This window comes from Podarcis tiliguerta (assembly GCF_965153285.1).
Source record: "Podarcis tiliguerta genome assembly, chromosome: 6".
NCBI classification, from domain to species: domain Eukaryota; kingdom Metazoa; phylum Chordata; class Lepidosauria; order Squamata; family Lacertidae; genus Podarcis; species Podarcis tiliguerta.
In genome coordinates, this window is record NC_139539.1 from 13,260,550 (window position 1) to 13,287,041 (window position 26,492).

Below are 26,492 nucleotides of genomic sequence, written 5' to 3' on the forward strand. Positions count from 1 at the left end.
GAAAGGAGCTACAGTTCGGATTTCCACCATGGAGCTGCTGGTGACTGACCTCAGGAAGGGCAGTTGCAGCGACAGGGGCTCAGAGGCACCTCAGGAGCAACGCCCGCCAGTGTCTGTGGCGGTGGTCCCCACAGGGGGACGTGGCTGCACTCCAAAGCAGTTCTGCGCTCTGCTAGGGAGGCCGCTCATTGGCTACACGGTGCGAGCCATGGAAAGGTAAACAGCACACGGGGAAAAGAACGTTTTTGCTTGAGCAGCGCCGGCCTGACTTAGCGTGGCCAACGGCTTTTCCCTTCACCCACACATGCACACACGCTCTCCAGGGCTGACAGGAATGGTGCTCTTACTTCAGCCCCCACCCCGCCTTACGAGAGAAATAATAACTGTCAACGCATAAAACACAAAGGAAGCAGCGTGGGTGTATGAGGGAACAGCCCCCCAAAATCACTTTTTTTCCTCAAATTTTTTTATTGATTTTCCACATTTATCACAAAAATAACAAAACACACAACAAAGAAAAACACATTACACTACAATAAACTAAACACAAAAATTGTTTCTTCAAATACCTAATTCTCATTACATCGAATCCTCTCTAACTGAATTTCATTATATCACCTATATAACAGTTCTCCAAATTCATATTTCTGATAATACCCCCAGATCACATTTGGGCAAGGTTGGGGTTGGTCCCAATAAAGGTTTTTGCCAAAAATGCGGGTCATAATCATGGCAACATATAGTCCGCCCCCCCCCCACAAGGTCTGAGGGACAGTGGACCGGCCCCCTGCTGAACGTTTGCTGACCCCTGCTCCAGATCTAGTCAATATTCTGCCTCATCAACCCCAACCAGCGTGGTCAATGGACAGAGATGATGGGAACTGCAGCCCAACCGCACCTGGGGAGTCACAAGCTCCCTATCCTTTCAATAAATTGAAAATTTTGCTCTTTCGGCCTACACGAAGAAGAGAGAACTGGGCATTTTTAAACAGGCTTTCCTTCCATAAAGGGCTAGACTCTGCCTTCAAAAGGACACACATCACTCCATCTGGGGATCATCTGCGTGCAGAATTTGAACATTAAAAATGTTTCACCACAGATGTTTCTTCCACCATATGTTCCTTACATCTACTGAAGAAAATGCAACATCTTGAAAGGATTGCAACAGCCAAACAAGTGTAATTTATTACTTTTATTTGAATTGCCTGCAACAGAAGAAAAACACGCCTACAAGAATGCAGGCTACAAAACCAACAGCTCATGATTGGCGTTTTTAAAAACAATTTTAAAAATGTTGAAGCAAATGGGAAGGAAACAGATTAGACACACAGCTATGTTTTTCCAAAGCAAACTTTTCCAAAGCAAACCCATCCCAGTATTTTTATAATGACTTCTGAATCATGTTCTTTTTCACATTGTTTGATGATTGGTAATCATCATCATCATCTGTCCCATCTTGCCTTCCATCAGCTTTCAGAACCAACTGATGATTTCCTGGATAAAGACACAGATTTATATGCTGTTTTTTGCATTTACACAAAATTTAAGATAAAATTGTGTGGAACTGCCAAGAAGAGGAAATATTCTGATAAACTATACAGAAGTTGTTGTTGTTTAGTCGTTTAGCCGCGTCTGACTCTTCATGACCCCATGGACCAGAGCACGCCAGGCACTCCTGTCTTCCACTGCCTCCCGCAGTTTGGTCAAACTCATGCTGGTAGCTTCGAGAACACTGTCCAGCCATCTCGACCTCTGTCGTCCCCTTCTCCTTGTGCCCTCCATCTTTCCCAACAGAAAGTTATTAGTAAAACAGAAGTTAGTAAAACGCAAACCTGTCTTTGAAAGAGCAGGTTTGCTGCTGCTGCTGCTGCTGCTACTGCTATTAAACAAAACTATGTGTTTTAAAATGCCAGTGCTTCTTCTCAATCACAACTGCCCCAATGGGTGTGAGCATACCTTATTCCTTGCCACCCTCCAGATAACATGTGATTTTGTGTGTGTGAGAGAGAGAGATGTTGATGCCTTACTGAGTACTTTGCCCTCACAAGGTGATTTACAAAGCATGAAAACACAATTACCCCCCCCCAAAAAAACCCCACAAAACAGCAATCCTGCAGCAGCTAAAGATTTTTTAATTTTTTTTCAAGTACAGCCCAATTCAGCCCAATGTGTAAATAAATGTGTCTTCAGAGTGGCATTAAAAAAATGACCAACAGGAGTTAATTCGTTCTTAACCTGAAACTGTTCTTAACCTGAGGTACCACTTTAGCTAATGGGGCCTCCAGCACTGCCGCGCGATTTCTGTTCTCATCCTGAAGCAAAGTTCTTAACCCGAGGTACTATTTCTGGGTTAGCAGAGTCTGTAATCTGAGGTACCACTGTATATTATTTACCTTCCCACCAGAGTGGTACCTATTTATCTACTTGCACTTTGAAGTGCTTTCAAATTACTAGGTTGGCAGGAGCAGGGACCGAGCAACAGGAGATTACCCTGTCGCAGGGATTCGAACTGCCGACCTTCTGATCAGCAAGCCGTAGGCTCTGTGGTTTAACCCACAGCGCCACCCGCATCCCTGTTCTTAGTCTGCCTTAGTCTATTCTTAGTCTCATTCTTAGTCTGTCTCAAACTGCCGTCTTCCTTTTCACCCACAGACAGCCTGATGACATCAGCCTCAGCGGAGGGATGGCAAATCTTGATTCCCAAAAGGCTCTCTCCTTCCAAAACAGTTTCCTAATATGGTTAGTTCCCATAGCAACATATTGCCTGTGCTGTAGTGTACTTGTATAACTACTTAAGTCCAAAACAGCTATCTCTGCCTAACGAAAGATGTGCTGGACCAGGCCTGTCCATCTCGAGCCCATTACCCTTCTCATAACAGCATAATTCACGTTCTCCTTGGCTGCTGCTCTAGTGGGGGTCTAGCTGCTTCTCTAGTCCTCACTATTATTTTCTTGTCGTGCACCAGAATAAAGATCATCTCAGCTTGCAGGAACAGGATGGGAGAAGACACGGCACCTCTTGATCTACCTCTCGTCTTCCTTTTTCTAACATTGGCTGTGACAGTGCGAACTCAGCAGTTGCCAGACGCTGCCCTTGGCGTAGCGAACACGTTCTGACAGCCACTTCGAACAGCAGGCTGGCACCTCTGTCCGTGAGTGGCTCTATTCCCCAGTCCAAGCCAGAGCCAGCTGTTTCTGTTAGGTTCCACTCAAATAAAAGAGCAACTTCTGTACAGATCGTTGGCAGCATGGAATGTGCATGCAGCTCATAACAGCAGCACAGGAACTTTACTGGGGCAAAGAAAAGACTAAATGAAAAACTCTGCCTGTCCATGATGATGCAGACCTAATTGAACCCAATGACCTCCATACGCCACTCAAGTATTGTTATGTACTGAAGTTCTCACCCTGGGCCAGCAGGGGGATAATGTAGATAGTTCAGGTCCACATATGCAAATAAGGGATCGAAAGTGACGTTCAGTGATTGGCTAGTTACAGAAAATGGTTACTGTTGCGTTCTAGTGGAGCTCTATATAAGCAGGCTGGCTGAACCCTTTAGTTCAGTTCTGTTCTGGCCTGTGAATAAACAAGAGCTGTTTGAAGAATCGCTGTGTCGTCTGATATGTTCACCCACAACTTAACAAGTATGATCCAAAAACTGCACCAAAAACGCTTGTTAGTTTTTTACATCTTCCTTCACATTCCTTCCACTACAAGAATATCTCACTTTTCAAACCATTGTACTTGTCTGGCATGAGATTGCATAGAGCAGGTTATCTTGACCCTCTTCAAGAACCAGGACTTACTTTTAACCCAAACCTGCATTTTGGGGAACCCATTTCTTAATATTTTGCCATATTTTTGCATGGTGGTTGTGCTCCTGTTGTGACCCAGCTTGTATCAGGCTGCAGGCCACTAGTGGGTCTCGACCCACTAGATGAAGACCGGATCTAGTGGGTCTCGACCCACTAGATGAAGACCAGTGACATATAGCCACCCAAGGGCCCCTCCAGATATCCTTTTTATTGTGCATTCAATGTGATCTGTGCTCATGATGGTATCAAGGCAGCTATACACAATCCTCTTTTCAATATAGTTGGCAGCACCAGAAGTTTCAGGGCAGACATACTATTTTGTTTATAATCAGTGTCCACCAGTTACTTCCTGTTGAAATCTTGCTATTTTTCACACCGCAAAAGTTCTAGCTTTTTTAAAAACCACTTTTCTTGCTTATAGAAGCATAAAATTACAGACTTGAAGAGGACTGTGTTGGTCATCTCATCCACCCCACTGCAATGCAGGAATCTTGCCCACAACCATATTATTATTATTATTAGCCATATTTCAAACAGTGAAAATCCAGACAGAAAAGTTGTTGAGCTTTTCTTTTGGGGCCTTTTGATTTTGGGGGCCAAATACTTTTTTTTAGTATTGCCCCCCCCCCCCCAATGCTGTTTTCCAGCTATTTTTATGGGGAAATGGCACTGCAAATGAGAAATATTAATTAAGAAGGCAAGGGATAGGGGGAAAGAGGAATAGTTTTAAAATGCCACGATCCCTTCCTTACCCAGATTCCATTTTGGGATTTATTCCTATCCCTACAGACTTAGTAAGTTCCATTGAACTCAGTAGGATTTGCTTCTGAGCAGATATGCCTAGGATTGCATTGTAAATATCTGAATAATTCAGGGCTTATATTAAATGAAACAGTGGGAGAGTCCAGATAGGATCTCCTGGTTTGTTTAAATTTAAAAGCAGCCATTCTAGGAGTGTGGCCTGAGATTAGATCAGGGCCATGACACTAAATGGCAGCTTTCCTTGCGCAGTTTCCCCAAATCTGACCTTCACACACACACACCCTAAAAGCTTGCTATTTGTCCTACAGGACCAAAGCATGAAAGTACTCTGAATTAGTCCTAAAAATGAAAGCTCTTTATTTAAAAACAAAAATTTTAAAAAAGCAAATGAAATAGCAGAAGTGGAAATTAGGTGGTTCCCAAAAGGATTTCCCATGAAAGAAAAATCCCCCCCCCCCAAATTCGACAATGTTTTTGTGTAGTTTTACTTTTAAGGGTATGTAGGATTTATTGAGACGCCAAAGCCTGTTTCGATCTAGAGCACCATAAGATACTGGCATTAGCCAATATCTGTTTTATAACTGTTATAAAACCGTTCCCAGCCAACAACGTTACAAAACGAGTTGGCTAAGACTGAAGAGTCATTCTGGGCAGAATGTGGTCTGATAGTTGATGAACAGCTATAAATAATGGCAAGCTACTAGTTATCAGTCCAACAGTGGCTTTCCACAATTAATTATGTCCGTGTTGCACCGTTCACAGCACTGTTCTGCCCCCTGGTGGAGAACACTCCATGAGGCCACATTCAAATTAAGCCATAAATTAACACAGGATGGATACAGTTTTAGCTGAAGCCCTTTTTGAAAGGTGATTCCACTTTTGCCCTTGAAAAACAGAAGTTGCACTTTTCTCTTGTAGAATTTCAAAAATCTGCAAAAGCTGTTTGACCAGAACCAACAGAGGGCATAAAGAATTTGAGCTGTCTCAAACCAGGTTCAGCTCTTTAAAACGATTTTCTAACTGCAAGCCTGAGAAATTACATACAGTGGTACCTCGGGTTACATACGCTTCAGGTTACATACGCTTCAGGTTACAGGCTCTGCTAACCCAGAAATAGCGCTTCAAGTTAAGAACTTTGCTTCAGGATGAGAACAGAAATCGTGCTTCGGCAGCACGGTGGCAGTGGAAGGCCCCATTAGCTAAAGTGGTGCTTCAGGTTAAGAACAGTTTAAGGTTAAGTACGGACCTCCGGAGTGAATTAAGTACTTAACCCGAGGTACCACTGTACTGGAATGCCGCTCTAGACCACATGTGCTGCCATGACCCTGAAATTGATTACTCTTACAAGTGAGTCCCAATTAGACTTACTCTCTAGTAAGCTGGAGTACTGTGTCCAGTTCTGGGCACCACAGTTCAAGAAGGACACTGACAAACTGGAACGTGTCCAGAGGAGGGCAACCAAAATGGTCAAAGGCCTGGAAACGATGCCTTATGAGGAACGTCTAAGGGAGCTGGGCATGTTTAGCCTGGAGAAGAGGAGGTTAAGGGGTGATATGATAGCCATGTTCAAATATATGAAGGGATGTCACATGGAGGAGGGAGAAAGGTTGTTTTCTGCTGCTCCAGAGAAGCGGACACGGAGCAATGGATCCAAACTACAAGAAAGAAGATTCCACCTAAACATTAGGAAGAACTTCCTGACAGTAAGAGCTGTTTGACAGTGGAATTTGCTGCCAAGGAGTGTGGTGGAGTCTCCTTCTTTGGAGGTCTTTAAGCAGAGGCTTGACAACCATATGTCAGGAGTGCTCTGATGGTGTTTCCTGCTTGGCAGGGGGTTGGACTCGATGGCCCTTGTGGTCTCTTCCAACTCTATGATTCTATGATTCTATGATTCTAAGCTTGCTCACAACTGCTTCCTTGCCTCCAGGGCCTGCCCAATGCGTTTTGGTGCCTAAGGCGAACCACAAAACCCACACCCTTCATGCAACCTGACTAGGACATTTTCCATGTTTGTACAGCACCAAGCACTCACCAGCTCCCAGCAGGGCCAGTGGTCAGGGATGACTTGACTCTGCGGTGTTGTGTTGTGTTGTGTTGTGTTGTGTTGTGTTGTGTTGTGTTGTGTTGTGTTGTGTTGTGTTTAGACTGGGGCCTGGGAGACCAGAGTTCAAATCCCCACTCAGCCATGATGTTCATTGGGTGAACTTGGACCAGTTTCTTTCTTTCTTTTTCTTTCTTTCTTTCTCTCCCCCCCCCACCCCCCACACTTTGCCTAAACCTACCTCACAGGATTATTGTGGGAATTAAATTATGAGGGGCAGAACCCATGCACACCACCTTGAGCTCCAGGGATTAGAAAGTGGGGGCACATGAATTCAATAGATCCATTGTAGTCCTGTAATAGGGACGCAGGTGGCTCTGTGGGTTAAACCACAGAGCCTAGGACTTGCCGATCAGAAAGTCGGTGGTTCGAATCCCCGCAATGGGGTGAGCTCCCGTTGCTTGGTCCCTGCTCCTGCCAACTTAGCAGTTCAAAAGCACGTCAAAGTGCAAGTAGATAAATAGGTACCACTCCAGCGGGAAGGTAAATGGCATTTCCGTGCGCTGCTTTGGTTCGCCAGAAGCAGCTTAGTCATGCTGGCCACATGACCCGGAAGCTGTACACCGGCTCCCTCGGCCAAGAAACCGAGATGAGCGCCGCAACCCCAGAGTCGTCTGCGACTGGACCTAATGGTCAGGGATCCCTTTACCTTTAGTCCTGTAATATTTGAAATACGAAGTCAAGTGGAGGAGGTGACCAAGGCAAAAATCAAGGGAACAGGTGGTGGTGGGAAGCAGAAGGAAGGCGAGAAAGTGAGAGGATGATGGACTACATGGAAATGGCGGAAATGACCGGCAGAATCCGAGACCAGGGAGAAGAGTCGATGGAAGAAGATTGGAAAAAATGTAAAGTATATTTACAAAAATACTGTAAAATTAATGAATGTTAGAAGTATATTGGAATGAAGTTACACGGTTTTAGCAGAAGGGTTATTAAGAATGATATGAACATTAAGTGTTAATGCGTTAAATTGGGAAATTGAAAATTAAATTGTATTATGATAAATCAAAGATTAAATTGAAGAAGAGGGAAAGGATTTGTTGAATTAGATAACTTGAACTAGAATACAAAAAAGGGAGGTGTGAGGAAGTCGAGGAAATAAGCTAATGAAAGATGTGGATATAAAATTTGGATGTGTGTTTTTACTTTTGTTTCTTTTTTTATGTTGTATTGTTGTATTGTTTTTATTTCAGTTTCTATTGTGGATGTATTGTTTGTTGAATTTATGTATTGCCTTTTTCTTTTTCCTTTTTTTATTTTATTTTTTATTGTCTTTCTTGTCATAAGTATAAAATACCCAATAAAAACCTTATTAAAAAAAAGAGAGAAAGTGAGAGGATGAGCAGGCAGAGGAGGAGTTGGCAAGGTGGAAGAGGAAGCTGTTGCCCCACTTGGACTTTATAAGGCAGGGTTGTCGTAGGCACTGGGTGAAGCTGTGGCAGAAGTGGGGCAGTAGCTGGCTGCTCTCCTATAGCCCCGCTGCTCTTTGGGAGCTTGGCGAATAGGCTTTGTTATGTATTGAAGTTCTCGCCCTGGCCACCAGGAGTATCGGGTATATAGTTATCACTCAGGTCCACATCGAATCAATCGGATCAAATCAATCAAATGGATCGAATCGTCTGCGGGGTCCGGGACATCCGTCTGCAACGGCGTCTCTTCGCCAAGACAGCCCTCACGCTGCAGAAAGCCATTGAGGAGGCCATGGCCTCATAAGCTGCTGAAATCCGCAAGGCCAGTAGCCCATATTTAAAAGACTATGTTCACTGGACAAACTGCACACGTAAAGCTGTTTGCTGAATAGGGTCAATTAATATGCTTATGTGCCTTACTGAAACCAATAAGGGTATCGCTGTATGTAATGGAACCACTATGATTGTAACTAATGCCTTATCTCGGTGGGGAGGGGTGTTATGTATTGAAGTTCTCACCCTGGCCACCAGGAGTATCAGGTATATAGTTTTCACTCAGGTCCACGTCAGTTACTTTAGGCGGGTTGTTGTTGCTAGTGTTGACAGCCGGCTGTCTATAAAAGCAGGCCGGCTGAGCTGTTTGCTGTTCAGTTCTGTTCTGGCCTGTGAATAAACAAGAACTGTTTGAAGAATCGCTGTGTCGTCTTGATATGTTCACCCACAACTTAACAGGCTTGCTGCTCTCATGGCACCTTGAGGACAAGGAAGGGAAGTAGCTATGGCAACCCCGCCATGCAAAGCAACAATGGGGCAGCGGCTTCCTTTTCTTCCTCAGTGCCACTTCTCTTGCGTACCGCCTGAGGCAGCTGCCGGTTCTGCTTGTCTCTTTTCTCTTGAACTGGAGGTCGCACTGACACCTCACCTGGTTGTAAACTGCTTAGCAATCTTTGTTGGGTTCCTCTTTTATGTCCTTTTAAACTGAACAAATAAAGAATTGGCGAGTGAATGCTAGGGTTGCCAACTTCACTGTCCCTGCTCTGCTGCCTTTAAGAACAACTCGACACACACAAATTTAACAGATGAAGCTTTGGAGAAAGCTCCAGCTACTTACTTTCTGTTTGTCAGGCTTCTGTTAAAGGTACAGTAGCAGGACCTGTTAAAACAATTGACAGCCCTAAGCCTGGTGGAAACTCAAGCCGTTTAGCCTTAGAAGTCTTGGCACAAGAGCAGGGCCAGGAAAAAAAACAAGTGGCAAATGTATTAATATCAAAGATTAGAGCCACATCTCTACACCATCAACATTTTATAGAAAAACAGTACGCCTTTTAGCCCTCCTATGTTCATCATTCATGAATTTGCCTTTTCCATACCCTCCAACGTTTCTCCAATGAAAATAGGGATGTTCCATTCCATAATGATAATTTTACTATTTATACCCCACACATCTTACTGGGTTGCCCCAGCCACTCTAGGCAGCTTCCAACATATGTAAAAACATAATAAAACATTAAACATTTTTTTAAGAAACTTCCCTATACAGGATTGCTTTCAGATGGCTCAGGATAACTCCATACCCTCCAACATTTCTCCAATGAAAATAGGGACATCCTAAGGAAAAGTGGGACATTATGGGATCAAATCAGAAACTGAGATGGCTTCTCTAAACCAGGGACATCCCTGGAAAATAGGGACACCTGGAGGGCCTGCTTTTCACATCTGTTCCACCCCATGCTAACTGATCTAATGAACCCTCTCAATTGTCCTTTGCTGTAGAACAAGCAGCAAATTTGCATGTTCACCATTCACCCAGATGGACCTTTTTAAAAAATTGCTTTCAAGAATGAGGTTTGTGATGAGTCAACAAAGATGATTAAATGCAAAGGGGAGTTTTTCCCTGTACCTTTAAAAGTTGTAGAAGGTTGGGAGGGCGGCAGAATTACAGCTGCAGTTGCCCTCCACACCCTTTTATGGCACATAAAAATTCTGTCATTTACGTAACAAGTGAAATAGGGGTGGGAACCTGTGACCTCTTACTTAACAAATTCATCACAGTCATGCTTGATTTACAGCTCTGGTAAAGAACATTCCATGATTTGAGGCATTGCCACTGGTAGCTATATTAGGAGTTTTATTTAAGGCAGGGCTGGGCAGCCCCTCCAGTTGTTGTTGGACTCCCAACTTCCCTCTGCCCCGGCCAGGTATGTCCAACTGTTAAGCACAATGGGAGCTGTAGCTTCCCCATCCCTGTACAGTGGTACCTCGGGTTAAGTACTTAATTCGTTCCGGAGGTCCGTTCTTAACCTGAAACTGTTCTTAACCTGAAGCACTTTAGCTAATGGGGCCTCCCGCTGCCGCCACGCCGCCGGAGCATGATTTCTGTTCTCATCCTGAAGCAAAGTTCTTAACCCAAGGTGCTATTTCTGGGTTATTGGAGTCTGTAACCTGAAGCATATGTAACTAGAGGTATTAAAGGTATTGGAGTCTTGAAACCCTTTGCACCTAGTTGTTCAACTCCTAGAAACTGTGTGACTTTAAGAATTGATCTTGGCTCCAGTCTTTGCACCTGAATCCATTTGCAATGCAGAGGAGGAGAAAGGCCTGAGCTGATAGGACGGTGACTGTAGAAAAAGCCTGCACTAAGGCTGCTACTGAAATCCTGCTTTTTTCTGGAGTTCCAAAGAACTCTGCAAATTGGTTTGGTCTATTAGGTAATGAACTATGAATATAGGAGTTGCAGGGTGGGTGGGATGCTATGCCAAGTAACCTAGCTCTGTAGATTTTAAGAGAACAAGTACTTTCTGAAGGACATTAATTTAAAGATAATTGAATGCTTTCTAAATGATGCATTTTGAAAAGTTTTTAGTGCTGATATTTTGGCATAATTGCTTGTTTTATGTGATGGGTTTTCAATTACCTGGGATTAGACATCATTGCTCTAGTTCATGAGTAGACAAACTAAGGCCCGTGGCCCCATCGCCTTCTAAATCCGGCCCGCGGAAAGTCCGGGAATCAGCGTGTTTTTACATAAGTAGAATGTGTCTTTTTTGTTTAAAATGCATCTCTAGGTTCTTTGTGGGGCCTGCATGGTGTTTTTACATGAGTAGAATGTGTGCTTTTATTTAAAATGCATCTCTGGGTTACTTGTGGGGCATAGGAATTTGTTCATTTATTTTTTCAAAATATAGTCCGGTCCCCCACAAGGTCTGAGGGACAGTGGACTGCCCCCCCCCCCCGCTAAAAAAATTGCTGACCCCCCACTCTAGTTGAACTCGTTCCCATTCAAAGAAGAGGGTATATAAACTGTTGGGATTATTAACCAGATTCTCACTCCCCATTCTGCCTCAGCTGATTTAAATGAGAAGGTAAATCAATGGATTCCTGTTCCATACAACAATGCATTTCTACTCCATACAGGCACTCCTGGTGCCTTCCTTTGTTGCAATTCCCAGAGTGATAGCAGTGTTGATGTAATGCAGCAAAAAATAAAGTGTTATGGGAATGGTTGTAGCTCAGTGTTAGAACAACCGCTTTGAATGTAAAAGGTCTGAGAGTCTCTCCTAGGCAGAGGTGCCAGTTTCTCCAGAGGATTGAGAGGGCCCAATGCGATGTTGTATGGAGCTAGGGGCAGAGCTGAACATCCTATGAAAAACAACTACCAGACATTTAGAAGACATCTGAAGGCAGCCCTGTTTAGGGAAGCTTTTAATGTTTAATAGACTACAGTATTATAGAATCATAGAATCATAGAATAGAATCATAGAGTTGGAAGAGACCACAAGGGTCATCGAGTCCAACCCCCTGCCAAGCAGGAAACACCATCAGAGCACTCCTGACATATGGTTGTCAAGCCTCTGCTTAAAGACCTCCAAAGAAGGAGACTCCACCACACTCCTTGGCAGCAAATTCCACTGTCGAACAGCTCTTACTGTCAGGAAGTTCTTCCTAATGTTTAGGTGGAATCTTCTTTCTTGTAGTTTGGATCCATTGCTCCGTGTCCGCTTCTCTGGAGCAGCAGAAAACAACCTTTCTCCCTCCTCTATGTGACATCCTTTTATATATTTGAACATGGCTATCATATCACCCCTTAACCTCCTCTTCTCCAGGCTAAACATGCCCAGCTCCCTTAGCCGATCCTCATAAGGCATTGTTTCCAGGCCTTTGACCATTTTGGTTGCCCTCCTCTGTACACGTTCTAGTTTGTCAGTGTCCTTCTTGAACTGTGGTGCCCAGAACTGGACACAGTACTCCAGGTGAGGTCTGACCAGAGCAGAATACAGTGGCACTATAACTTCCCTTGATCTAGATGCTATACTCCTATTGATGCAGCCCAGAATTGCATTGGCTTTTTTAGCTGCCGCGTCACACTGTTGGCTCATGTTAAGTTTGTGGTCAACCAAGACTCCTAGATCCTTTTCACATGTACTGCTCTCAAGCCAGGTGTCACCCATCTTGTATTTGTGCCTCTCATTTTTTTTGCCCAAGTGCAATACTTTACATTTCTCCCTGTTAAAATTCATCTTGTTTGTTTTGGCCCAGTTCTCTAATCTGTCAAGGTCGTTTTGAAGTGTGATCCTGTCTTCTGGGGTGTTAGCCACCCCTCCCAGTTTGGTGTCATCTGCAAATTTGATCAGGATGCCCTTGAGTCCATCATCCAAGTCGTTGATAAAGATGTTGAATAAGACCGGGCCCAAGACAGAACCCTGTGGCACCCCACTAGTCACTCTTCTCCAGGATGAAGAGGAACCATTGATGAGCACCCTTTGGGTCCGGTCAGTCAGCCAGTTACAAATCCACTGAGTGGTAGCATAGTCAAGACCGCATTTTACCAGCTTCTTTACAAGAATATCATGGGGCACCTTGTCAAATGCCTTGCTGAAATCAAGGTAGACTACATCCACTGCGTTCCCTTCATCTACCAGGCTTGTAATTCTGTCAAAAAATGAGATCAGGTTAGTCTGACATGACTTATTTTTCAGAAATCCATGCTGACTATTGGTGATCACAGCATTCCTTTCTAGGTGCTCACAGATTGTTTGCTTAATGATCTGCTCCAGAATCTTCCCTGGTATTGATGTTATTTTAATATTTAATATTGTATTTTAATATTCTGTTGAAAGCTGCCCAGAGTGACTGGGGAAACCCAACCAGATGGGTGGGGTATAAATAAATTATTATTATTATTTATTAAACTGAGAGTGGCTGGCCCCCTCAAAAAATACTTTGGGGGGGGGGACAAAACTGCTTCAGTCCCTAGGAGTCATCAGCTTTTCTCCCAGGCATCTCCAAGGTAGCACTGGGAAAGACTTCCACCTGAAACCATGCAGAGACACTGCTGGTCAGTGTAGACTGGGTCTGGGCAATCTCAGGTATTTGTATGTATGGCCATCTCCCCCCCCCCATCTGATGCATATCTCTGATCTCAAGTGTAGGGCAGGTAAAGGTGTGGCTCAAATGAACAAGTGACAGTGAACTTCTGATTGTGTCTCTGCAAGCAGGAATAGGAACTGGAATTGGCAGCACTTGGCACTGAGCAGAACTAATCCCTGCCCAAAGTGGGGCTTCCATTTAGTAGGAGTTGTGGTAGCGGGGCATAAATCAAAGCCAGGACTACAAAGGAAGATTTTGGAATGCGTTTAGAGGCTGCTCCCAGTTTTTCCTTTGAAGCTGAATCACCCAATGTCATGTGACATGACATCAGGAAATTCACAAACTGTCCTCAAAAACGTGTGTGATAATAAATTAGCAAGGCTTCATTGTAAGATGCCACAAGACTTTTTTACTTTTTCCTTGTGTAGCTCCTTCTTCCTGCATTGGAAGCCCAGCATAGCCTGTTGTGACAGTCAAAGCTCAGCTCAGGAAGAAACCGTAAGTTTTTGCTCTTTGTGTCTCAGGTTCTGGGGTGTATCGGGCCTTGCCCAAGTACCAAACTTCCAACATATAGCAACCCAAATTCCAGACAAGTTGGTGCAGGGGCATCCCTACCATTTGGCAAACTGAGACAGTCCCCCACAGTGGCAAATGCTGGGAGCAGGCAGAAGAAGCCCCCTGGGTATTACTGTCTGGATAACAGAGCTGTCTGTATGCTACACAGCCTGCCTAGCCACACCCAAACCATGCGGTTGCCTCAAGTGCAGTGGATTATACTATCCTGTAATTAGTGCTTAAGTAAGATTCAATTGCCCCTGGGGAAGGTGTCTAAGAAAAGCCCTGCTGGATCAAGCCAAAGTCCTATCCAGTCCAGCATCCTGTTTTCATAGGCAACCAGATAATCTCTTGGTTCATCCCTTTATGCTTTTATTCCTAAAACAAAGATGGCAAGATCAGCAGTACAGCAGACACCTGTAAGAAAACAACTCAACAATGACAAAGGAAGATTGGAGCCAAAAGGTACGTTGCTTGCCATTTCATACTGTATGTTCTGCATCCCATTCAGTTTTGACACAGAGCCATAGTCGGGTATCCTGGTAAGCTCTCTGGGCTGGCCTGAGATATTTTGCTGTCAGAAGTGGAATAACAAATGGAACCTTCCACCAATCAGAAGAGGGAGATGGCCTTATCGTGAGAGGCTTTCTGTTTTTTCCATCTTAGCAGAAGTTTATGCTTCTGTCTGAGGGAAACATATTCATTAATTAAGAGGGGTAAATTAGAGTTCCTATATTTACTGTAAACTCTCTTCAGCTGGCTTTTAGCTTGCTTGCACTCTTTGTCGAACCACCTGGAAAATCCCACTGATCTTCTTGAGCCACTGTTCTTGATCTCAGTTCTCAAGTGGTCTTGCAACCTGTCATTCAAGATCTTAAATACATCCATAGCCTCAGCAGCAGAGGTAGCTGAGATAATAGCAGTATGAATAGCCTTTAAGTCATCTGTATGAAGAAGGTGGGTCAGTGCTAGATTGAGTACTGGGGTCCACTTAATATTATTGCCTACAGCAGGGGTCTGCAACCCACGGCTTCGGAGCCACATGTGGCTCTTTTACACCTTTGCCGCGGCTCCGGGGCGGATACTAGCAAGGGGAGGAGGCGCATTGTGCGCCCCGACACTCCCCACTGTGGCGGGCGCTGTACTGGTTGTGACGTCACATGGGGGCGGTGCGTGCGTTAGTCACGCACCGTCCCGACGTCACCTTCCCACCCGCCTGCCCGCTACATTTTAAGGGGCATGTATGCTGGTCACTGCATTGAAAGGGGGCATGTACGCTGGTCACTGTTTTGAAGGGGAGTGAAGAACACACACACAAAAAAGGTAACTTGTTAATTTAACGTTTATTTCTATGAGGAGGAGTAATTCTGAGGGGTCAAACAAAGAAATAATAAAAAGTGACAAAAAAGTTATTTTTATAATGACGAGTTTTGCGGCTCCCAGTTTTTTTCCCCTTCAGAAACGGGTCCAAGTGGCTCTTTTTGTCTTAAAGGTTGCAGACCCCTGGCCTACAGTCACACCAAAGTGTGTTTTGGGGGAAGAATGATTAAATACTGGGCCAGCTAGTACCATTGTTAGAGGTAAATGATCGCTTTCAATATTATGGCCCACCTCCAACTCCATGACAAACTAATATGCAAATCGTGAAGTCGTAATATAATCTATCACACTGCTTCCATGCTTAGTAAAGTCAGTATATTCCCCGGGCCAATCACCCTCTATCATACCATTTAATATTAGCAAGTCCCTCCGCCTTACAACTTGGGCTAAACAAAGCCCATGATCTTTAGACAGAAGGGAGGTACCTCTGGCAAAGTAAATATCTGGTTCCAGAATCTGATTGTAATGGGTGTACAAATTTACATTGTGGACTCCCATGTGTGCATTAAAATACCCTGCAATGATAAACACTGCAGTAGGATATAGGGAGTCGATGGATTCCATATAATTTTCTAGTTCTGTCCAGATAGTGTTTACAGTAGTTTTTTGTTGTTGACAAGGTATGTGGATGTTAATCAGCATTAAACATACTTTCAGAACTATAACCAAGACAGCAGTTGCAAATGGGTTGCATGGAATCATGGCTGCTGTAGTTGCATTCAACTTTGTGGAGGAAACATGTTAGACCCCCACTAGCCCTACAACCTTTCATTGAGGGAGTGGCTGTCTATGAGTGACATTTGTATCCGTTAAGCAATATGGAGACATCTTGCCATATTTCTTGTAGCAGAACCAATCAGTCGCATCAATGTCATGGCTGAAAAAGTTATTTCAGCACTTTGCAGCAGAGAATCCCATAAAAGTATCTCATTGGGGGCACAATAATAAATGAAATAATGAGCAATTTGCCTTTTCATGATACTCAAAATAAGCTTCCTGAGGTAACTGCCTCATTCTGCCTGAGCTTCCTCCACCTTATGATGCAACTTCCACCTCTCATCCCAATAGGCCCCAAACTTAGTAGGAAAAGATGGCTTCCCTTGTGCTTCAAGGGCAAGAGGCAAAATGAATTAGTTACTCCTTTCTTGAGGACTGTGTAAGAAATGTGAGGTCCACTCTTGCATTTCTTGGCTCTGTTCCTTGTCTTCTGCTTCTTCATGTCTCCTTTAGGATATCTTTCTTCTGTCCTGCTTCCCAAGTGCATGGTTAAACTATGGAATCTGCTCCCACAAGAGGCTGTGATGGCCAGCAACTTGGATAGCATTTACAAAGGAAAAGACAAATTTAGGGAGGATAAGGCAATCAATGGCTCCTCACTCTGATGACTCCACTGTTGGAGGCAGTAAGCTTCTGAATTCCAGTTGCTGGAAACTTCAGGAAGGAAGAGTACTGTTGCCCTCGTGTTCTGCTTGCAGGCTTCCTCTTCCTATAGAGAACAAGATGCTGAAACCGATGGCCTCATCCAGCACTCCTTGTGTTCTTAGTGCTGCACTTGCTAGTTCTTTCCAGAACTGGAGATCTTTTTTCTGTCCTGGTTGTTTTTATAATTCTCTAATTCTCTCCTCCTTTAGTACAAAATTATGTGCCAGTACACTGATTTCCTTATTGCTCCCTTCTCTCTTAAGCTGTGTTTTACGATAGCAATCCTGTAAGCAGGGAAACAACGGCATACCTTCCAGCATATTAACAGTAATGTTTGGTTTGTAATGCTTTTGTAAAACCACTGCAGTGCAATTTAGTGTTTCCTCGGGAGGCTTAAATCACCTTGGAGCCTCTTGCACTGTTAGTGGAGGAGAAACATTTGTAATTTAGATTTTTGCATTCACTTGATAAAGCTAATTGAAACAAGAACTCCTTAGTTGCTTATGTAGAAAAGCACCCTGAAAAAGGATGCTGAGTGTGAAGCAGCAAACATGGGCAACCTTTAGTCTTGGATTGCTTTTATAAAGCCATCTCACTATGTGTGTATGTGTTTTTATTGTAGGCAGAGCAACTATGAGTGGTAGTCATGGAATGGGTGGAGATCGCCACACCTTTCTGCTGATAATTTCAAACATGCTTGTTTTCTTCTTAGTGACTGGTTTTGTGTATTTCTGTTTGTAGTTATATAGAGCTTTCAGTATGATAGCGAGTTATATAAGCAAGTTTGCCCCCTCCCAAATGGAGGAAAATAATTCTTAAATTATGCTAGTTAAGGACAAATGAAAGCAGTTCAATTACATAGTCTGAACAGCTTTTGAAAAAGTACTTGTTAAGTATACAGTGGACCATCTAGTTATGTACCGCTCCGGATATGGAACTTTCGGGTTATGAATGTGGCAAACCAGGAAGTGTATTCTTCTGGGTTTTGCCACATGCGCATGCACGCTCAATCATGCCATGTGTGTGCACATAACCTTATGGACTTTTCAGGTTGTGGACGGACCCCCGGAATGAATTTACAGTGGTACCTCAGATTAAGTACTTAATTCGTTCCGGAGGTCCGTTCTTAACCTGAAACTGTTCTTAACCTGAAGCACCACTTTAGCTAATGGGGCCTCCCGCTGCGCCGCCGGAGCCCGATTTCTGTTCTTATCCTGAAGCAAAGTTCTTAACCTGAAGCACTATTTCTGGATTAGTGGAGTATGTAACCTGAAGCGTATGTAACCCAAGGTACCACTGTAATTCGTATTTGGAGGGTCTACTGTACAGCAATTCAGTTACATGAAAATTATTTTAACTAGATCTATAACTACTGCCCATCACATTATGCCTCTAAGTTGGTGCAATTGTTGTTGCAGAAGAAAATGCATCTCAAGAAAATGCATCTCAAGCAAATGCCAAACGTGACTCTGGTTCTCTGCTTCCCAGGTAACTATTTAAAAGTGTCTGGTGATGACTATTACACTGGAGGAATCTTCTTCCATGTTGCAGTTAAGAATGGCTTTGATACCGAATTAGAAACTAGGTGTATCTTGTACACACATCGTGCTTTTTTCTGTAGTTATGTACCTTTTGTCAACCTTTGCCTTTCTTCTAGTTTCTTTACAGGTGCAATATCTTGATGGATGTTTGTTTAATCTTCTCAGTGGCATATTTTAATCATAATACCCCTGATCAGTCATAAGAAAACTGCCTTGCATCTACGTGTCAGTCTACTCCAGCATGTCCTGCCTGGACTACCTGTGACACCTCTGCCCAAGTCTTCAGAGTTCTCCCCCTTTACATGCTACGCACCTGTGCAGATGATGTGAGCATGGTCACTGAGCGCATTGGCCAACCTGCCCCTGAGCACATTCACGTGGGTTCATCATCCTGGACGGCAGCAGTGCTACATCAGAGATAGGGATTATCCAGATATTATCATGCTGGTGAAGGAAATGTATGGTTCTCTTGGTTTAGTAATTGATTTTAACTTCCCCCTTTGATTTACAGGAAAATGTGGGGCACCTCAGACTTTGAATTTGGCAAGCCACTTGGCAAGGGGAGATTTGGAGCAGTGTACTTGGCCCGGGAGAAAAAGACTCACTTCATCTTGGCCTTGAAAGTCATTTTCAAATCATTGCTGGAAAAATCTCAGTTAGAGCACCAGCTCAGAAGAGAAATAGAAATCTTAAGTCACCTCAGGTAAAGCAACTGAATGCAGAGGCAGCTGCCTCATACAGAGTCAGACCATTGGATAGCCATCTGTCATGGATGCTTTAGCTGAGATTCTTACATTGTAGGGGGTTGGAGTTGATGACCCAATGATTGGTTCATCCAGTACTATGTCTGTGTTAACTGGCAGCAGCTCAGAAGTTTCAGACAGTAGTCTTTCCTAACCCCACCTGAAGATGCTAGGCACTGATTTTTTAATGTGTCTCCTCCCCCCCCCCTTTTGTTTTAATGTATCTGTGTGGTTTGGTGAGTTGGTTGGTTGTAAGTCACTATGTTTCCTTGGGCAAGATAAAGCGGCTAACAAATTTAATTAATTAAACTATCAGCATCAGCATCATAACAGCTACAAGGTACGGCCTTCTGCATGCAGTGTAGATGCTTACCACTGAGCTAAGGAACCTTGCTATAGTCAAGCATGTTGAGGAATTATAGTCCATCAGGATCTAGAGGGCCACGAGGTCTACATACCTGCCCTGTGCTAAATCTGTCAAAGCGTGGAAAGTCTCATTATCACCTCTGAAACATTATGTAGATGTTATGTAGTCCAAAACATGTGGAGGACACCAGGTTGGTGCACCTTAGTTGCAGCTGCAATTTTATGCCCGCCACCTGCCTAAGAGTAAGCCCCACTGAACATAATGGAGATTTGCTTCCAAGGAAGCATGCACTGAGTGATCCAAATGCAACTTGTATCTCAATAGTATCTTCTTCCTGAATGGGGCAATATGGATATCTGCTTAGTACATTCATTTGTAGACTATGTCATAGCCGCTTACCGTATTTTTCGCCCTATAGGATGCACTTTTCCCCTCCAAAAATGAAGGGGAAATGTGTGTGCGTCCTATGGGGCGAATGCAGGCTTTCGCTGAAGCCTGGAGAGCGAGAGAGGTCGGCACGCACCGACCCCTCTTGCTCTCCAGGCTTCAGGAAGCTCTGCGCAACCCTTGGGAGACTGGCTCCGAGGGTTGCGCAGAGCTGCCTGCAGTCCCGGGCTCAGCGCACTTCTCCCCATAGCCAGCCCCACAAGCTCGGGGTACAGCAGGGAGGCGGAGCGCGCCTTCCCGCTGTTCCCCGACCTGGTTCTTCCAGCCCCGCACCTGGGGGAGAAATAATTTTTTTTCTTTGTTTCCCCCCCCCCAAAAAAAAACTAGGTGCGTCCTATGGGCTGGTGTGTCCTATGGGGTGCAAAATACGGTACTTCTTATGTGACCTAAACCACAGGTCCTCTCCTTTTTTCCTTTAAACAAAAAAAACTGCCCAGACACCCAAATATCTTAAGGATGTATAACTACTTCCATGACCAGACCCGGGTTTTTCTGATGTTGGAATATGCTCCAGGAGGAGAACTGTACAAGGAGCTACAGAAGAAAACACACTTTGATGACATCAGAACAGCCACTGTGAGTACAAATGCAAAGGCTACTGTTCTACGGAAGGAGCTGGCTGGAGGTGAAGTAATGCAAAACATAGAACATATGGCTGGTGAGCTTGGAGTAGTCAATATTTATTGGCGGGGCAGCCTTTCCTGTTTTGCCACCCGGGGATTCAGTCACCCAAGGTGGCTGCTTCAGTCCACCTCAAGGGTGAGCCAACCTTGTTTGTTGGCCTAATGTGCCTCAGAGGAGGTAAAGGTAAAGGGACCCCCAACCATTAGGTCCAGTCATGACCGACTCTGGGGTTGAGGCGCTCATCTCGCTTTATTGGCCAAGGGAACCAGCGTACAGCTTCCGGGTCATGTGGCCAGCATGACTAAGCCGCTTCTGGAGAACCAGAGCAGCACACGGAAACACCATTTACCTTCCCGCCGGAGCAGTACCTATTTATCTACTTGCACTTTGACATGGTTTCGAGCTGCTAGGTTGGCAGGAGCAGGGACCGAGCAACGGGAGCTCACCCCGTCGCAGGGATTCGAATCGCCTACCTTCTGATCGGCAAGTCCTAGGCTCTGTGGTTTAACCCACAGCGCCACCTGCGTCCCATTCAGAGGGTGTACATATTCCTTAAAGAAAATCTGGTAGGTAAATGTAGGAGAGCAAAGCCAAGCCCGTGTTTGTGTGTGTGTGTGTGTGTCTGTGTCGTCTTCTGATTTGGTTCTGTAGCTGAAAAAAAACCCATATCGTCTATGATGTTGAAGCAGCTTTGACTGGCCCCAAACATTGTGAAATAACCAAGCCATAACATAAAGGGCATAAAGGATGGCATAGCCCATTGCACCAGTGTTTAAGGTCCAGCCTGTTAGCATATGGCGTTTTTATGCGACAGCAGAAGTTGCCTTTAGTGAGAGGAGTCTTTTATTGGAGCATGCCTTTCATTGGAAGGTAATCACATTGAGACGGAGTATAAAACAAGAAAGCTTATGCTTATTAACAGAAGGACATTCTGGAAAGGAAAGAATTCTATAGTCCTAGCTAACTAACTAGTTGGAGAAACAAAGAAGCCATACTTGCCCCTTTGCTCTCAGAAGATACATCAAGGATGGCCTCATACTCAATGCAAGTGTGAGAAAGAAGTTGCAAACAGGATGCAGCCTAAAATGTATCAATCTAAACTGTAAAGGATATGGAGGTTAGCAAAGAGGTTAAAATTACAGGGATAGTCTGGGAATCTGTAGGTCCTTTTATCTGTTCAAACTCCATACAAACCTCTTTCTGCAAGCTGAGTTGTACCCAAACTTCAGACACAGCAGACTTTAAGGTCATCCCCTGTGACCACAGATTTAAATTTCTTATGACTTTGTTTCAGTTGAAGAAGTGGACTAAAGAGATTCCTTTTGATAAGAGGTGCACTGAATTTAATATTTACTTCCAGACCCCATTACTAGTTCTCCAAATGAAGTTCTAGCCTAAGGATGAGAATTGCCAAAAGCCACATTATCTTGGCTGGGGGGGGGGGGAGAGGTTGGAGTCTGCCTATCAGTGGTAGGTGGAGCCAAGTCACAAGTAGGTGGGGCATCAGAGCATCACGTGCAATGGTCAAGTACCTTACGCCACGGGACGAAATATAGCCCTCCAAGCCTCTCTATTTTGCCCTTGTAACTCTTCTGTGCAACACCCTATTCCAGGGATTTTTTTCTGCTACTGACACAATGGTTGGCCAATCAGCGCTTTGTAAACCCAACTCTTTCTACAGTGGGAAAACCATAAGTTTTCTCCCCAGACTCATAGAGGAAACCTTATTATGCATTACAGTAGCAGTGAGTGCACTTTTAATCCAGTCTCACTGCTAAATTTATGTACAGTTGCATGCAGTCTTCGTTAACAGCCAGAATTAACTTACCTATTTTTTTTTTATTTTCTGCGCATCATAAATCTACAGTATATGGAAGAAATATCTGATGCTCTGATGTACTGCCATGCTCTAAAAGTGATCCATAGAGATATTAAGCCAGAAAACCTCCTGTTAGGATTAAGAGGGGAGCTGAAGTTGGCAGACTTTGGATGGTCAGTGCATGCTCCATCGCTTAGGTATGTATACATATCTATTTTTATGAATTCAATACTGTTGGGAAGAGTCATGTGAGCAAAAAAATCACCTGCTAAATTTCTGTTTGGCAGCTGTAAAACGCAGAATAGGGTCAGTAAAATTCATGCTTTGGTTGGGAGAATAATGTGTCCTGTTAAAAGTGAACCCATTTTAAACTGGATTTCAACTGGCAATTTTAAACTGAACCCGTTTATTTTTTAAAAAAATAGGAGGACAACATTCTGTGGCACTGCAGACTACCTTGCTCCAGAAATGATAGAGGGAAGTCCACACAGTGAGAATGTCGATGTGTGGTGCGTTGGTGTCCTTTGTTACGAGTGTCTTGCAGGATATGCGCCATTTGAAGCACCAACACAGATGGAGACTTTCAGAAGAATAAAAGATGTATGTTCTTCTGAACGAAAAGCTTTGAGAGTAAATGGAATTTGCAATCTACAGCTTGAAACTTGGGCCCAAATCTTGATGTTTTATCCTTGAGACTTGAATGGGCACATTAGGTTATAGCATCAAGCTTAAGAGCCATGAACCAGAGTGGCTAACCCATAATCAAGATCTGCCCCCCCCACCAGATCATGTGGCCTGCCAACCCTTGATGCCTTTTCCTCAAAATCTAGTCAAGAGATAACATCCTCTACTATTTAGAGCACAATTTTTAAAGGGCAGAGTGCTTTATTTCCGATTAGGAAATAAAAGAGCCCCCAGCTACCTTTTTACATAAGTTCTTTGATCTCAGATCTTTGCACTAAGCGCCACAGAAGATGAGCCCTCTGCCTGCTCTTGAAAGAGTAAAAGGCAGGGTTTCCTCCCACCCCCAACACTGGAGTGGAAAGAAATGTGTGTGTATACTAGAGTTCTGAGAGACTTCGTGTCTGGTGAGTGTACTGCTTGTTTAATGAATGGACATGCCTAGTGTGTGGCTGCTGGTACATATACATGACCTGTCTGTGGACAAAGGCAAGCTCCCTCGGCCTGAAAGCAAGATGAGCACTGCAACCTCATCGTCACCTTTGACTGGACTTAACTGTCATGGAGTCCTTTACCTTTTTTTACCTTTTATACCCTGACCATAGCCCCACAGACACGTCGCCCTTTGAGGGATGGCAGTTAACATAACCCTATTTCTAGAGGTTACATAATTTCTACAAGATACATAATTGACAAGGTCCTTGTCCAACAGTATGAGCATCTTAGGGCAAAGCTGATGTGCAGATAGGAAAGCTGCATGGGGGTGGAAAAGCAGATAAACTGGCACTAGGGTAATGCATTCAAGTTTTTTTAAAAAAAGCAGAAGACACAACTAGCTTCATAAGAAAATGTAACTTAAAACATTCTTTTCTTCCAAGGTTAACTTTTCATTCCCTTCTTGGGTGTCAGATGGAGCCAAGGACCTAATATCCAAAGTACTCAACCGTACACCTTCCCTGCGGCTTCCCTTGAAAGAAATAATAGCGCACCCATGGGTTAAGGCCAACTCTAGGAGAATCTTGCCACCTGTCTACAATGAAACAGAAGAGTAAATGCCTGTGTATATCCAGAAGGCTGTTGATTACTCCACATGTGCATCTGTCTTTTTAGATAGTTGGCTGCAATGTCAGACAGCAGCTGAACCAGAATATCAAGCTTTTGCTTTCTGCTAAACCAGGTGTGAGAAGCCAGTGCCCCAGCAGCTGATGTTGGAATCCATCTCCTATCTTGCCTGACTGTCGGCCATTCTGACTAGAGATGGGAGTTGGAGTCTAACAACATCTGGAAGGCCACAAGTTCCCATCCCTCCTAAACCACTCTTTTACAAAGAATTATTGTCACTACTTAGCTGTTAACTGTGGAACTTTTATGAACTGATATAATGAGGAAGAAAAAAAGCTAAACTTTGTATAATTTTAAACTTTGTATAATTTTAAAGAAATAAACACTTGCTAATGAATCTCAATGTAGCTGCAAGTTGGAAAGATGGTCCAGAGCTAATGATTAAGTATGCAGAGCTTTCTTAGGATCACTATGTTGAAGAATTGATGTCGAAGCACATACAGTGGTACCTCGGGTTACATACGCTTCAGGTTACATACGCTTCAGGTTACTGACACCATTAACCCAGAAATATTACCTCAGGTTAAGAACTTTGCTTCAGGATGAGAACAGAAATCGTGCTCCGGCAGCGTGGCAGCAGCAGGAGGCCCCATGAGCTAAAGTGGTGCTTCAGGTTAAGAACAGTTTCAGGTTAAGAACGGACCTCCGGAACGAATTAAGTACTTAACCCGAGGTACCACTGTACCTTACTGTACTCCGGCCAACTTAAGTGTTTTAGTATTGAGAAAGCTTTCAAGTGCTCCAGAACACTTATGTCAGAATTAGATGTTCAGTTTTCAAGGAAAGGTGGAGGGTTCAAGATATAATGAAAAAGCCAAACATTTGCTTTGCGACAGTCTTAAGATGGAAGACGCAAGGTGTTATGTGTATCTAGTTAGGACAGGTTGTACTAGGTGCAAAATGATTTCAGGTTCTATCAAGGGCTACTGTGATGGGACAATTGGCCACTCTTCCTTTGAAAATACAAAGCCAGAAGTAAATTGAATATTTACAAAAGTGAGAAGCAAAGAATCAGAAGGAAGAACTATTGCCTCCCTAAACCTAGATGTGTGTTTCAGTCATTTTCATTTTGTATGATCACCTTCTCTGGTCGATTAGGACCTAATGCTGACAGCTTTCTGCTGGGATGGTGTCTTGTCAAAAAGATGGATAGTGAAGACACCCATCTATGTTGCTCAGAGTCTTAAGATGCTGTATAGCAGGCAGAGGCATACCTAGGGGTTAGAAAAACTGGACCCTGCTGGTAGCACAGGCCAGAGTGGATGCAAAAATTCCGTTAGGCATCTGAGTCCTTCCACAACACCTGGAGTGCGTGCACACACATTGCTCAGCATTCCAGTGCAAGGGATCCTAGGTACACGTCTGATACGAATGGGAAAATAAGGCTCTCCAGCCTCACCACCCCGTTTACCAGTCTTGCTTTGCATCTTGCTTGAGTGGTTTTGCCTGTCTTGAATGTTTCATTGAACTCTGATAATGCTACTTGCTTGCCTGGGTGCAGGCTAGAGTGGAATGTGTGTATGTGTGTAGAAACTAGTGTACTACTCAAAGGTAAAATTTGCATTCACTTTTGACTCCTGCCCTATGCACCTCTGGCATGTGGTCCTCGGATGACAGTCTGGAAGGACTGCAGCACTTAGTGAAAATAGTTCTCGGTCAGTGCTCTCTACTAGATGCTAGAAGTGGCCAAGGTCTGCCATCTCTTCCTGAATATCATCTTAAAAACAAATGGTAGTTGTACTGGCCTAGTTTTTAAAAAAATAAATTGAAAAACCATATTAGGTCTAATTTATTTCTAGTTGTTTTATTTCATAAAATTTATATACTGCTAGATTGTAGAAAAAACAATAAGAATATCACTAAAATATTTACTACCATAGTTTAAAACATACAGAAGGTTAAATCCACAATAGACTAAAAGGAATTAAAATGCCTACAAACTTTCTACAAAATAAAGGTATTACCCTAATATAGGTGCTGAAATGCATCTGAAGACTAGGAACAATTCAGACTCTGTGGCTTCAATTTAAGCCTGCTTTCCCATTCTCCTTTCTTCTACCTTTACTTGATATCCAACCTACTAAGGAGCTCTGTAGAACTCAAAAGGCTTGCTCACTATTTGATGACATTTTTAGCCTAATAAAGGCACTGCCCTACTGTGGTTTTTAGAAGTTGGCAAGTTCTGTTCTGGCTGCACTCCACTCTCAAGTATGTGAAGCATCTGTGGAAGAATGCCGATGACATGCCAAATAACTCACATGAACAATACCACCTGTGAATGCAGCCTTAGACACCAGACTTAAAAGCCAAGCAGAACAACACAATATCCCAGATCCA

At 43.7% G+C, this 26,492-nt stretch overlaps 1 protein-coding gene and 1 long non-coding RNA gene across 5 annotated transcripts; both read left to right on the forward strand.

Annotated features, from left to right (window-relative positions):
* Positions 1 to 2,319: 2,319 nt before the first annotated feature.
* Positions 2,320 to 3,235, forward strand: LOC310680783. Its single transcript, XR_014512942.1, has 2 exons — positions 2,320 to 2,739; positions 2,967 to 3,235. It is a non-coding gene; the product is annotated as an uncharacterized lncRNA (long non-coding RNA).
* A 2,633-nt stretch (positions 3,236 to 5,868) lies between these two features.
* On the forward strand, positions 5,869 to 24,498 carry LOC310680636 (aurora kinase C-like). Of its 4 annotated transcripts, none has more exons than XM_083447565.1 (9): positions 5,869 to 5,924; positions 13,883 to 13,952; positions 14,399 to 14,474; positions 18,230 to 18,299; positions 18,864 to 19,055; positions 20,347 to 20,485; positions 22,401 to 22,549; positions 22,778 to 22,952; positions 23,912 to 24,498. In XM_083447565.1, the coding sequence occupies exons 1-9, from the start codon at positions 5,887 to 5,889 to the stop codon at positions 24,083 to 24,085; spliced, it is 1,083 nt and encodes a 360-aa protein (XP_083303691.1). In that variant the 5' UTR covers positions 5,869 to 5,886; the 3' UTR covers positions 24,086 to 24,498. The 4 variants fall into 4 exon arrangements, with proteins under 4 accessions (XP_083303691.1, XP_083303692.1, XP_083303689.1 ...); XM_083447566.1 differs by lacking the exon at positions 5,869 to 5,924 and adding an exon at positions 13,280 to 13,667; XM_083447563.1 differs by lacking the exon at positions 5,869 to 5,924 and having other exon boundaries at positions 13,678 to 13,952.
* Positions 24,499 to 26,492: the final 1,994 nt, after the last annotated feature.

Excerpts from the sequence above, each read along its gene's own strand:
- LOC310680636 (XM_083447563.1), top strand. The coding sequence starts at position 13,764 with ATGTCATGTGACATGACATCAGGAAATTCACAAACTGTCCTCAAAAAC. Across the intron at positions 13,953-14,398 it reads GCTCAGCTCAGGAAGAAACC|ATGGCAAGATCAGCAGTACA; the intron begins GTAAGTTTTTGC and ends CCTAAAACAAAG. Across the intron at positions 19,056-20,346 it reads GAAATCTTAAGTCACCTCAG|ACACCCAAATATCTTAAGGA; the intron begins GTAAAGCAACTG and ends AAAACTGCCCAG.